Below are 12,439 nucleotides of genomic sequence, written 5' to 3' on the forward strand. Positions count from 1 at the left end.
TCTGATGTCTCGTGGTCTCACCCATGTATTAATTCTTCACTAGAAGAAGAGTTATGTGTGGAGGCTGACAAAAGTAGCATTTTCAATAGAAGCTTAATAGCCTTGGTCGGCGCTGACAGTTCAGCACAATCAACCTAGTCAACCATAGCTAGCAGTCGACAGTGTGTTCAGTACATCTACATAGTCTTAAACAAACGTCAACTATTCAAGGAATTTCCATTGCTTTAGTCTCAAACAAAAGCAAACACATCACACAGAATTTTATATCACATGTAATTGAATTAGTAAAGATTTAAATTTGCTGATATGTTCAATGAAATTATCATTGCAAACTGTGTTGAAAGCTAAGGCTTGTCTGAAAATGAGTGAATATTGGTCCGAAGTCATATACCTTGTACTGATTTCCATTCAAACAGTTACTCCCCAACAGTCACTGTTCCATAACTCCTCTTAGAGTGAACAATTAATATACCAGCTTTTATGATGATTCTTAAACCAAGTGTTTACAATGATCAAACTGTGTTCCGTGCAAAATTCTACCAGGTGGCTTTCCCTTTCAGTCTTCTCCTCAGTCCATATGCTCTTACTACTTTTCCTTCCTTCCTTTCCTTTTCGTGCTATTGAACTCCAGTGCCCCACCACAAATTAATTTTCATCTCCATTATGTAACTGAATAATTTATTTTATCTCATCATACATTCTTTCCAGTATCTTCATCGTCCACTGATATAGTAGGCCTTGCACTTGTACTATTTCTACGAGTCTCCTCTTTGTGTGTATTTTGGCTACAAAAATGTGTTTGGTGTATTGTTCATAGTAGCTTACTTTCATTCGTATTTTTGGATTCATTATTAGTCGTGCTCATATGTTACCCACATTTCGTTGCGTGTTGGCAGATGCACTTCAGTAATTCTCATATTTTACCCAAGAGGATACAGTTATCATAAAGCTATACAGTAGAGCTACATATCCTCCGGAAATGTAACAGCTGTAGTGTCAGCTTGCTTTCAGCTGTTCGCTGTACCACCATAGCATGGCTATGTTGACTAACATTACCAAGCGAGGTGGCGCACTGGACTCGCATTCGGGAGGACGACGGTTCAATCTGCATCCGGCCATTCTGATTTAGGTTTTCCATGATTTCGCTAAGTCACTCCAGGCAAATGCCAGGATGGTTCCTTTGAAAGGGCGTGGTCAACTTCCTTCGCCTTCCCTTATCCGATGAGACCGATAACCTCGCAGTTTGGTTTCTTCCCCCAAACAACCCAACCCTTGACTAACGTTACAAATCCAGATCAAACATCCAGACTGTTGCCCATGTATCTACTGAAAAGGCTGCTGGTCTTCTGTAGGAACCATGTATTAATCTGGTCTCTTCTCATATACATATCTAACGTGGTTGCATCTATGATTCAGCTACCTGTATCGTTAAGGCAAGCCATCCCAGTGTGGCAAACTCCATGGTTCTGGGTAAGGAGGGAAAAAGTGGAGGGTGGTAGGGGGTAATAGTAGGAGTTCCTATACATAATGTGTTCTTTGATAAGAAAATGCTTACATATTTAAGGGGTATTAAGAGAGCATTGATTTGTGCCAATATTGGTGATATAATACTTCATAATTAGTATTTAGGGTAGTTATCATGTACTGTAACAGCATCTTGTGTGCATTATGACAGTGTATGTTGGTGCTGACTATTAGAAAACTTTGATGAGGCCGCTTAGTTTGTGCAGGTGCAACATTTAACCTACCATCTACTTGGCAGATAATAATTTTATCAAACAACATCAAAATTTGATAATTTGTAACAAAAATATGAAATCTACTCACCACATAGAAGAGGTGCTAAGTGGCAGACTGGTGCATTGTAAAAGAATGCTAGATATATTCAGCTTTTGGGCTAACTCCTTCATCAGACGTAGAAAACTCACATACCTTCACACAACTGCAACTCACATGCACATGGCCTCAGTTGTCTCCAGGTGCTAAGGCCCAGCCTTATCACCTGGACATGACAGCATTCTTTTACAATTTGCCTATGTGCCACTTGATGCCTCCTCTACTGGGCAAATAGCAGATTATCCTTTTCACATTGTTAATATTCCAAAAATAGTCATTTACCGTAAAGTGGGCTTTTCCAAGGATCCATCCTAGCACCCTTGTTCTTCAGTCTGTACATAAGTGGCATGCCAACTACTACTAGACAAAAGTTTTGCTATGCCAATGACCTTGCCATAGCCATACTAAGCAGCACATGTTGAGTAAGGAGAAAATATATTGTCTGAATGCTTATTACAAAGCAAATAGACTCTAACCAAATGCAGCCAAGAAAAGTCTGTGAATTCCACTTAAACAATAGAAATGCAAACCAACAGGTAAATGTGAATCTGTTAACAGAGGATCGGACACATTTCCAGTCTAAATACCTTGATATCACGGTCGATTGGTCTTTAAAATATGAAACACACCTGGAAAACACTAGCCAAAAGCTAAAGGCCTGAAATAACATCATAAATAAACTGGCTGGCACAACCTGAGGTATTGGAGCATCCACTCAAAGGACTGTAGCTTTGACACTAGTATGGTCAGTAGCTGAATACTGTGCCCCAGTAATGCAACACAGTGCTCATACAAGAAAACCAGACATCCATGTGAAGGAATCGATGAGAATCATTACGGGTACAGTAAAATCCACACCAATCCCTCGGTTGCACACCATCAGTAATATTCCACCATCTGAATTGCAACACCAAAAAGCAACCAATCAGGAATGAAGGAAACTGCATCAACTTGACAACCCTCAAAACCTCCAGATTCATATAGTCTTAAATGACACTCCTCCAGACTGCTTGATATCACGCATTCCACTGCGGCTTAATGGAAGAAACAAGTAGTAGTTTGACATTAAAGAAGAGTGGTGCAAGAGATGGAATGACACAACAATAAAACATCGAGATGTTAAAGATCCATCGGCCAGCCTACCATGATTTGATCTGAAGAGGAATAAGCAGACATGACTGAACAGGGTAGGAACTATTAACGCCCGGTGTAATGCTATGATGCACAAGTGGGAACTCAAAAATCTTCAACCTGTGGTTCTGGGGCCCAAGAACAAACCATTCAGTATATTATCAGAGGCTGCCCTCTAGGATAATATCAGTGACCATTCAGTGGCCTTATTATTGCTGCTCTCTCTATCAACTCACTTCATTCACTAGACGTTGAACTCTGGTTAAATGTATCTATTTTGATTAACAGTCCTAATTTTATGCTTTAAATGTTATTTTAGTGTTGTTGAATTATTAATTTTCAGAATTTAAACTTATTAGCTTTGTGTCTAAATCCTTAAATGTATAATTGCAAACTACACATATATCTTAATATTTGCTTTTGTCGCCATATGGTAAATAAATTAAGTACTCCATTCTAGATTCTCATTGTTTTTATTTTCTGTGATATTGCTTAATAGTGCTCGAGGAGAAATATGAGCCAATCACCAATGAAATAAAATGTTGTTTCAAATAAAAATCAACCTCGTACAGGAGAGTGACTTCTTTCAAGACTTTGTGTAATAACACCCAAAAAAGATTTATTCATTGAGAAACTATCTGCCTGTTCACAATAATGATTTGTTATAGTATACTTTGATCTAATAATAGAGAATAACTTTACTAATATCCACATCATTACGATTTACTATTGGCTTTAAGTAGCAGTGTGTCAGACCTCTTCAGGTTCATGAAAGTTTCCTCTTTTATTTCGTATGTGAACATTGTATTTTAGTTAAAAAGACTGAAAATATTTACTTGAAAGCATGCTTCCCAGAAGTATTTTTTTTTGAAAAGTCACAGATGCCTGGCTGTGCTTTCTTGAATGATCCCGTGTGCATGCTTTAAAGGTGTAAGTCCTATCTATTTAATGGCAAAGTTTCATTGCTTTCCAGATAGTTCTTTTGTTGTAATATCATGAGCTATAGGTTGTTGACATCCACCTTATTGTGAAACATGTGAATGAGATTAGAAATGTGAATGCAAGCCTTGTGCATACTTTTGTTTTTATGCACTTATTTTATGCACTTAAAGTGTTGATGTTGTGTGACTGTGGCATGATGTGATTTCACATGTTACATTAATATGTTTTATCTGTGGAGAAAATTAAATCCAGTGAATCCTGTGAAATGGAGTAAGGATTTTATTATTGAAATGCTGGAAAACAATAATATGGAGCTTCCATATAGTGCCAGGTCTTAAGAGGAATTTGCTAACACTGATGTATTGAAATACATGCCACTGTAATTCATATTGCAAGAATTATTTTTGGAGAGAATATTGTGTTCAGTGTACAAAGAAATTACACGTTTTTGGTTGTCTGTGGTCCACTGTAAATTCAACACCATTAACACTTTGGTGTCCAGTCGCAAAGAAAAATTTTGAGTACAGAAAATAAGCCATTTATGCCATTATTTAAATATTGCTGGAAAATTTGTATATGATGTATCTTAAAGGGTAATACCCATTACAAAAGACCAAGCTCCAAGGTCTATTTTTTATATTCGATGTAGTTCTTAGACAGATTAAAAATTTTAATGATAATAATGAGAAAGCATAATTATCCTAAAAAAAAAAAGTAATGTTTGTGGTGACTTATTGAGTTATTTCACATGTAATTTGCTTTGTATGAGAAATTCTAAAGCATTCTGGCATGCAAAGAGGTAAATTGCCATCAGTACAATACCAGCTTATTTTTCCAGTAAATTGTCTCTTGTTTGCTGAACGAATCTTTGAAACTCACTTTGGATGCAGCTTTGTCACCAGATTCACTGTAAAAAAGATAAGCTTAAGGTAACTAAAACAGAACTAAATTATAATCACAGCAGTAATATCTGTAGCAATAATATTAGTGACAAAAAATTGTCGCAGGCTACAGATTACCTGAATAAGAATCTTCTTCAGACTGTTCCCACTCATATATCACTCTCCGATCCAAAATCATTGAATTCTTCCTCTTGAATTTCCAAAATTTCTTGCTCACTCAACAAATGTGACATATTTGTAGCGAAATGACAGCAAACTGCAAAACTTAACAAGTACATAAATGAAACTTGTGACAACGTGAGCAGACAATGGCTCAGTCAGTTACCAAAGTAAGTTCTTACAATCACTACTTCTTACTTCGAAGTAATTCCAACAGCTGAAAACAGAAAGTAGCACTTTCCAAGGGTCGGGTAGCGAAGTGTCTGTACATTGTTCTCGTACAAAACGAGTCCAGTTTTTGAGCAACAAGTGCCTTGTGCATTATGAAAATCATGCGCCGAGATATACTCAGCCATGATTCTGTGAACACAGTGTTGTGGCTGGAGTTATGCTTGAGGTTGGTTGTCAAAGTGTTAAATGTATGTGAATTTTATTGAGAATGAGAGTGTGAAGGAGAACAAGATGTAGCCTATAAATGAGATACTCTACCGGTCCACTCTCCAAAGTGTTCCCCAAACTTTAGGAGAAATTAATTAAGTAATGCACAGATTCTAAAATAGATATGCACAAAGAGGTCATTGTCTTAGCATGGCAGTGGACCTGTTGACAATTCAATAGAATTACATATTTAGCTTTTCCTGTGTGAAAAGTATATATTGCTTAACATGCGTGTTCTTGTATTTAAGAAGTTTAATCTCATGTTTTGTAAGTGTATATTCAGGCAGTCAGTATTGCAGTAGTTGCTTATTTGTTTGTTTTCAAGAAAAGTGACAATTTGGTTCAACCTAGTTAGCCAGTCATTCTTGCTCCAGCTGTTACCTGTGACACATCTCCCGGGCAGCTTTTCCTGTGATTTCTTAATAGTATATATTGCTTAAATTAGTATATATTGCTTAAATTAGTATATATTGCCTAAATGTCATGCATGTTTTTATATTTAAGAGGTTTAATCTCACATTTAGTAAGTGTAAATTTAGGCAGTCTGTAGCTCAGTTGTCATTTCTTTTGAACAGCCAGTTACACAGTGACATGTCACAAGTGTAACAAGTTGCATATCTAGATATCTGTCAGCTTTTATAGTTCACTATCACAGTTAGTCATGCTAGGATGGGTAGGATGCATGTGTACAGGGTGCAGATGCAGGAGAGCTGGCTGCAGTTAGTGAACAGTTGATGTGGTTTTGGCTACAATCAGCAGCCTTCATAGCTGCTGACTCGGGTGTAGTGGTGGCAGAGAATCTTGTGCATCACATGGGACACTTTATGTGTTGCTTGTTTAAACCAATGGTTCTACTGCCGAGGCATCTCCTAGTGTACCCGATGTGATAGATCCGCCTTCAGAACAGAGTGGGTGGCGGTATGTAAACGCGTTTGCATTGCTCGAGCTAAAGAACCAGTATGACCATTATGAAGGCTGGACTCCTGGCCTTGCCTAGTCGCCCTGTGAATGAACAGCTGACTGTTCCATCAGCAGGTCCGAGCAGGCACTCGTTGACAGGTAGCTCGCTAGTTGTCAGGAGCTCCAACATTAAATGTGTTTTGGAGTCTCTTAGGAAAATAGCATTCAGGGCTAGAAAGAGAGCCAATGATGTGCACTCGGTATGTCTGCTGGGGGGGGGGGGGGGGGGGTTCTCATCTGAAATGTGGTGGCGGCCTTGCCTTTGGCTATCAGGACTGCAGGGTGCAGTTGTGTGCACGTTGTGGCTCGCATCGCCACCAACAACACCTATTGCATGGGCTCTGCAGCCATTCTCAGTTTATACAGTTAGCTAGTGGAGGTGGTGAATATTGCTGGTCTCGCATGGGGGGAGGGGGGGGGGTGCAACCAAAGGCATTATTAGGTGGGGAATTGTGGGATTCCCCTTGATAGTTCATGGGTGCATTACACGGATGAAGCAGCTACTCGGATAACAGGGTGCTTGTGAAGTGTACAAGAGTGTTTTTTTTTTAGGCTGGGCGTTAGTTTGGCGTACTCTGATGATCACCCACCAGTTGACATGCAGATAGGGACATCAGGCGCTGGTCAGAGTAAAGACATTTCAACTGTCAAAATTTTATCGGTAAATTGTTGAAGTATTCATAACAAACTTCCTGAATTTACTGGCCTCCAAGAAAGTTCTCTAGCTCAAGTTACTCTTGGGGGCAAAGAGCTGGCTAAAACCCGAAGTATGAAAGCTCTGAGGTATTTAGCAAGTCATGGAACATTCATCAAGAGGATAGTTTGGGTGCTACGGGAGGGGTTGAGAAAAATTTTGGTCCTGTGTAAAATTGCAAAGCGGATCGAAGGCTTCTGTCCAGTTACTAGTTGACCAGTCTGTTGTGGCAGTTGAAGATAGGAAGACAGAAACCAAAGCTTTAAATTCCAAGTTTAAGAAATTGTTCATGCAGGAGAATCATACAAACATTGTTTGACTATCGCACAGAGGCCTATATGGACAATATAGTAACAAGCATCCCTTCTGTAGAGAAACAACTGAAAGAATTGAAGACAAATAAGTTACAGCTCTGGGTGGAATCTCAGTTCAGTTTTATAAAAAGTACTCTGTCCCATTGGTCCCTTACTTATCTTGCATTTATCGCAAATCTCTTGCCCAGCACAATGTCCCAGTGAATGTTCCAAGTAACTGGAAAAAAGTGTGCGACTCCTGTCTATAAGAAAGGTAAAAGAACGGACCCACAAAATCACAGCGCAATATCCTTCGAATTCTAGAACATATTTTGAGTTTGATTGTAATAACTTTCACAGAGACTGAAAACCGTGGTTTTAGAAAACATCACTCACGTGAAACTCGGCTTAACCTTTTCTCACGTGGTACACTGCAAACTATGGATAAGGGGCAACAAGCAGATTCCATGTTTCAAACAGTGGAAAATCCAGGATGGGTTCAGTTGCCTGAAACTGCAGTCGTGTGAGTTGTGTTTGCATTGTGTGTGTGTGTGTGTGTGTGTGTGTGTGTGTGTGTGTGTGTGCATATTGTTGACAAAGGCCTTAACACTGAAAGCTATAATTGTGAGAGTCTTTTTGTTGTGCCTATCTACGACTCGGCATCTTTGCTATATGGTAACAGCTTTCCTTCTTAATATTGTACGATTCCATATTTCTGCATTTCTGAAAAGCATTTGACATGGTGCCTCAGTGCATACTGTTAACAAAGGTACAAGCATATGGAATAGGTTCCCACATATGTGACTGGTTTGGAGACTTCTTAAGTAATAGAACCCAGTATGTTGCTCTTACGGCGAGTGTTCATCAGAGACAATGATATTGTCAGGAGTGCCCCACAGAAATATATGATTGGATGTCTGTAATTTCTACATCCATAAATGATCTGGCAGATTGGGTGGGCAGCAATTTGCGGCTCTTTGCTGGTGATGCTATGGTGTACAGAAAGGTGTCGAAGATAAGTGACTGTAGGATGATACAAGATGATTTAGACAAAATTTCTAGATGGTGTGATAAATGGTGGCTAGCTGTAAATGTACATAAATGAATGTTTTAATGTAGATGAGTAGGAAAGACAAACCCATTATGAACAGATACAGCATTAGCAGTGTCCTGCTTAACACAGTCGAATCGTCTGAATATATGGGCATAATGTTGCAAAGTGATATGAAATGGAACAAGCATACAAGGATTGAGGTAGGGAAGTCAAATAGTTGACTTCAGTTTATTGGGAAAATTTCAGGAAAGTGTGGTTCATCTGTAAAGGAGACCGCATATAGGACACTATTGTGACCTTTCCACACGATTAAAGGAAGAGACTGAAGCAGTTCAGAGGTGGGCTGCTAAATTTGTTACTGGTAGTTTTGAGCAACACGCAAGCATTACAGAGATGCTTCAGGAACTCAAATTGGGATCCCTGGAGGGAAAGTTGGTAGTTGATGGTTGGAAACACATCATTATTGTTACAGTCTACACAGTTCATAGATGTTGGCCATTGATGGAATTGTGTATACACTTGGAGTAAACCCAATATGCGTCAATTAAGGCCTGAAGGTAGTGTATTGAATCACCAAAACTGGTACCCATATAATAAATAACATTGAAAGGACAGAAGGACAGCTATAGGTATTCCATTTTGTCATGTATGAAACAGTGTAATCAATCTCTGCTGATGCAATAGGCACTTCTCACACAAAATAGTAGTGACATGGCATTTGTGTGGCAACTGTGGTGATCCTCACATAAATTGCAGTTCCTATAGGAACTGTTTTACTCACTCTTACTTCACTTAGGGGCTGTTTATTAGTAATGATATGAGATGTAAGTAACATAAGTCCAAGCTTTACGGCCATGTATAGTCCTCCTTGAAATGTGATGGTAAGCTCAATCTTAGTGACTTGCATTTGACATTGTTGTGATGAAATGGCTACTCACAAAACAATGAAAATGTGCCAGTAAATAGAGAATGATCTTTGACCTATGCACTGGAGAATGTTCCCGAAAACTATAGTCTGGCTTCTGTACCTCTTCAAAGTTGAAACTTTCAAGAAAAAGTAATGCTCTAAAGAAGTATGCTTTCTGGTAAATACTTCTGCCTATATTGCCCACTTTTCAACCAAGATATAACACTTACAAAATAAAAGTAGACATTTCTGAGAGTTGCAAGACAGTGATGATCATGTGATGAGGCCAGTGAGGGGCCTGAAGATAGGGATCAGTCATCATGAAATTGATAATAGTTGGGATAGCAATCTGTCTGTAACAGTAATCAATGCCATTTTTTTGTTTTTACACTGACAGAAACCCGTGAAGAGCACGGGAGTTCACGGCAGCTGCGGCCCCGGCCCCCAGCCAGGGGTGCTCCACCAGCCACTTGTCGGAGGTGCCATCGACGACTGGTGGGCACACGCCAGGTGTGCAACCGTTGCGCCACCCTGACCAAGGCTCTGGCGACGGGTGGTCGTTCCAGCACTAGGCGCGGGCTCCCGACTCCCGCCGTCATGTCTTCCCGAGATGATAGTAGCGATGGGGCAGTTCCAGGTACCTCTCTCTCCACAGTACATCGAGGAGATGAAGTGTTGCAAGAAGAGCACCTTCCAGTTGCTGAGGCACAAATTAACATCCCTCTTAGTACTACCACAGAAATGTCTACACCTAGCACATCACGACATACTCTTAGAAGCGGCGACACAGCCATGGAAGCAAGTGGTAGTATTTTGGAGGGACAACGTTTGATGAGAACTAGTAGCAGTTCTAGGAAGTCTTCGGGAAGAAGTAAGAAGGATGCAAAGAATGAAGAAAATCTTCAGAGAGCAGCATCTAGTCGTAGTGGTGGAAGTGAAGGTAGCGGAAGTGCTGCAGCCAGTGGTGGAGGCGTTGTCGGTGGTGGCAATGGCAGTAGTGAAAGTGGTGGCACCTCATCTGCAGAAAGAAAAAGGTCTAGGATGGGGCCATCACCTGGCCGACATGTGTGCCATGTATGTTTGAAAGCATTTGGCAGCCCAGGTAAACTGAGCCAGCATATGTATTCTCACACTGGAGAGAGACCATTTGAATGCTCACAGTGTAAAAAGGCATTTTCTTCAAAGTTTAAGCTTGTGCGACATGTTCTTATACATTCTGATGAGAGAAGGTATAGGTGTACAGTATGTGAAAGAACTTTCCATCGCAAAGATCATCTGAAGAACCATGTGAAAGTTCATAGCCCAGTGAAGAAAACTTTTAGATGTGAAAGAGAGGGTTGTGGGAAAGAATACAGTTCATTTCTGAGTTTCCGGAAGCATGTTGCTGTGCATGCAGCTGAAGAAGGAAATTTGGAGTGCAAAATGTGTGGAAAAGTGTTTGCCAACAAAGAAGAAATTGTTTACCATCTTAAAGTGCATGCTGGATCAAGAACTGTCAAAAACCCTTCAGATAAAAAGTATCGTTGTGACCATTGTGACCGTAAATTCTTCACTCGTAAGGATGTCCGTAGACATTTAGTAGTCCACACTGGGAAGAGAGATTTTTTGTGCCAGTTCTGTCCCCAGAGATTCGGCCGGAAGGATCATCTGGTGCGTCATATCAAAAAGAGTCACCATGGTGCAGCAGCAGGCCCCGTGACGAGGGGCAGAGGTAAAAGAGTTCGCGCTGCTGCTGCCGCTGCTGCTGAGATATCTCGAAAATCATCTGTTGTAAGCCCTAGACCCTCGACATCAAAAGCCACTGTATCTACAAGTTTAGAGTTTGAAGGAGAGTCTTCTACAATACCTGGTCCATCTTCATCTTTTTGTGAAGTAGAAGAGACAAAGGATATACTGATGTTGGAGGAAGACGTGGAAGATGATCCATTAAAAACACCATCTATTGAGGAAATTCTCCAGCATTCGCCTTCAAGGAGCAGTTCAATTCTGCTGAAATCAGAAACGACAGCTATGGCATCAGGTGAGAGATCTGCAGTGACAGTGCACCACAGACCACAAGTATCAGAAGATTCCCGTACTACTGAACTATTGACAGAATTGGTTTATGGTCACCAGCATCCAGTCCCTCCACCACCTCCATACCCACCATCATCTCAGTTTAAGTCATTTGAACATGGAAGTGGTGTAAAAATGGAGTATCCTTCACCAAGTTCTCTCTCACAATCAGAGGGGACGATGGATTTCTCGCCATATCTCAGCCTAATACCATCGACATCAGCTTCATTATCTGAAGACATAGTGGATGAAAGTACTGGTGGTGTGCAAGAAGAACTGCATCGATTGCTCTCTGTAGGTGAATCAGGCTCAGAGGGCCTCCTTGTCCCTGACCCAAATATTTCTTCCCAATTTTTACACCTAATGGAATCTGCAGCAACATCTCTGGACATAACAGGAGCATCTGGGTCTGCCAGCACTTCCTCTGAAATGATGGCATCACTCCTTGAATCATCAGAGGATGTTTCAAACAAACCTGTACCACTACCTCGCTTCAACCAAGCTTTCCAGCAGCAACAACAACAGCAGCAGCAGCAACAGCAGCCCCAGCCACAGCAGCAACCGCAACAGCAGCAATCCCAACTACAGCAACAGCAGTCACCTACAGCACCCCAACAACAGCAACAACAACAACAATAGCAGGGATGGCATCATCCACTGTCTCTACTGCCACCATCATTATCTTTGTTTGTGACACTGTTGTTTATCTTGCATACATATCCACGTGTTATTCAACTCTTGAGGAAGCTGCAAGAGCACTGGCTGGCAATGCATAATATTTTCAGTCTGGATTTTTTTTATCTTATCTGTTTACTAGTCATTTGTGATGTTTTAATTCTGCGTATTTCCGTTATGTGTCAGTTTTGTAATTATTTTTACTTGTGTTTCTAAAACAAAATGAAATATATAGGTTTTGTATTCCTGCAGTAGGGGTATAGAGTGACGTAGTTGATTGTTTTAGATTACACTTCCCACCCTCTCCTGTTTTTGAAGGTGCACAGTAATTCTGCTCTGAAACAGTATTTTTTAAAGCCAACTAGGAGTGAGTTCGTAGGAATATTTTGTATA

General features: G+C 40.3%; 1 protein-coding gene across 1 annotated transcript in view; it reads left to right on the top strand.

Annotated features, from left to right (window-relative positions):
- Positions 1 to 12,010, top strand: part of LOC124803373 (zinc finger protein PLAG1-like) — a 106,284-nt gene extending 94,274 nt beyond the window's left edge. The window contains exon 5 of the mRNA XM_047264559.1: positions 9,714 to 12,010. Within this exon, the coding sequence (XP_047120515.1) occupies positions 9,714 to 12,010 (2,297 nt within the window). The remainder of the gene's footprint in view (positions 1 to 9,713) is intronic.
- The last annotated feature ends 429 nt before the right edge of the window (positions 12,011 to 12,439 follow it).

Source organism: Schistocerca piceifrons, chromosome 6, assembly GCF_021461385.2.
Source record: "Schistocerca piceifrons isolate TAMUIC-IGC-003096 chromosome 6, iqSchPice1.1, whole genome shotgun sequence".
NCBI classification, from domain to species: Eukaryota; Metazoa; Arthropoda; class Insecta; order Orthoptera; family Acrididae; genus Schistocerca; species Schistocerca piceifrons.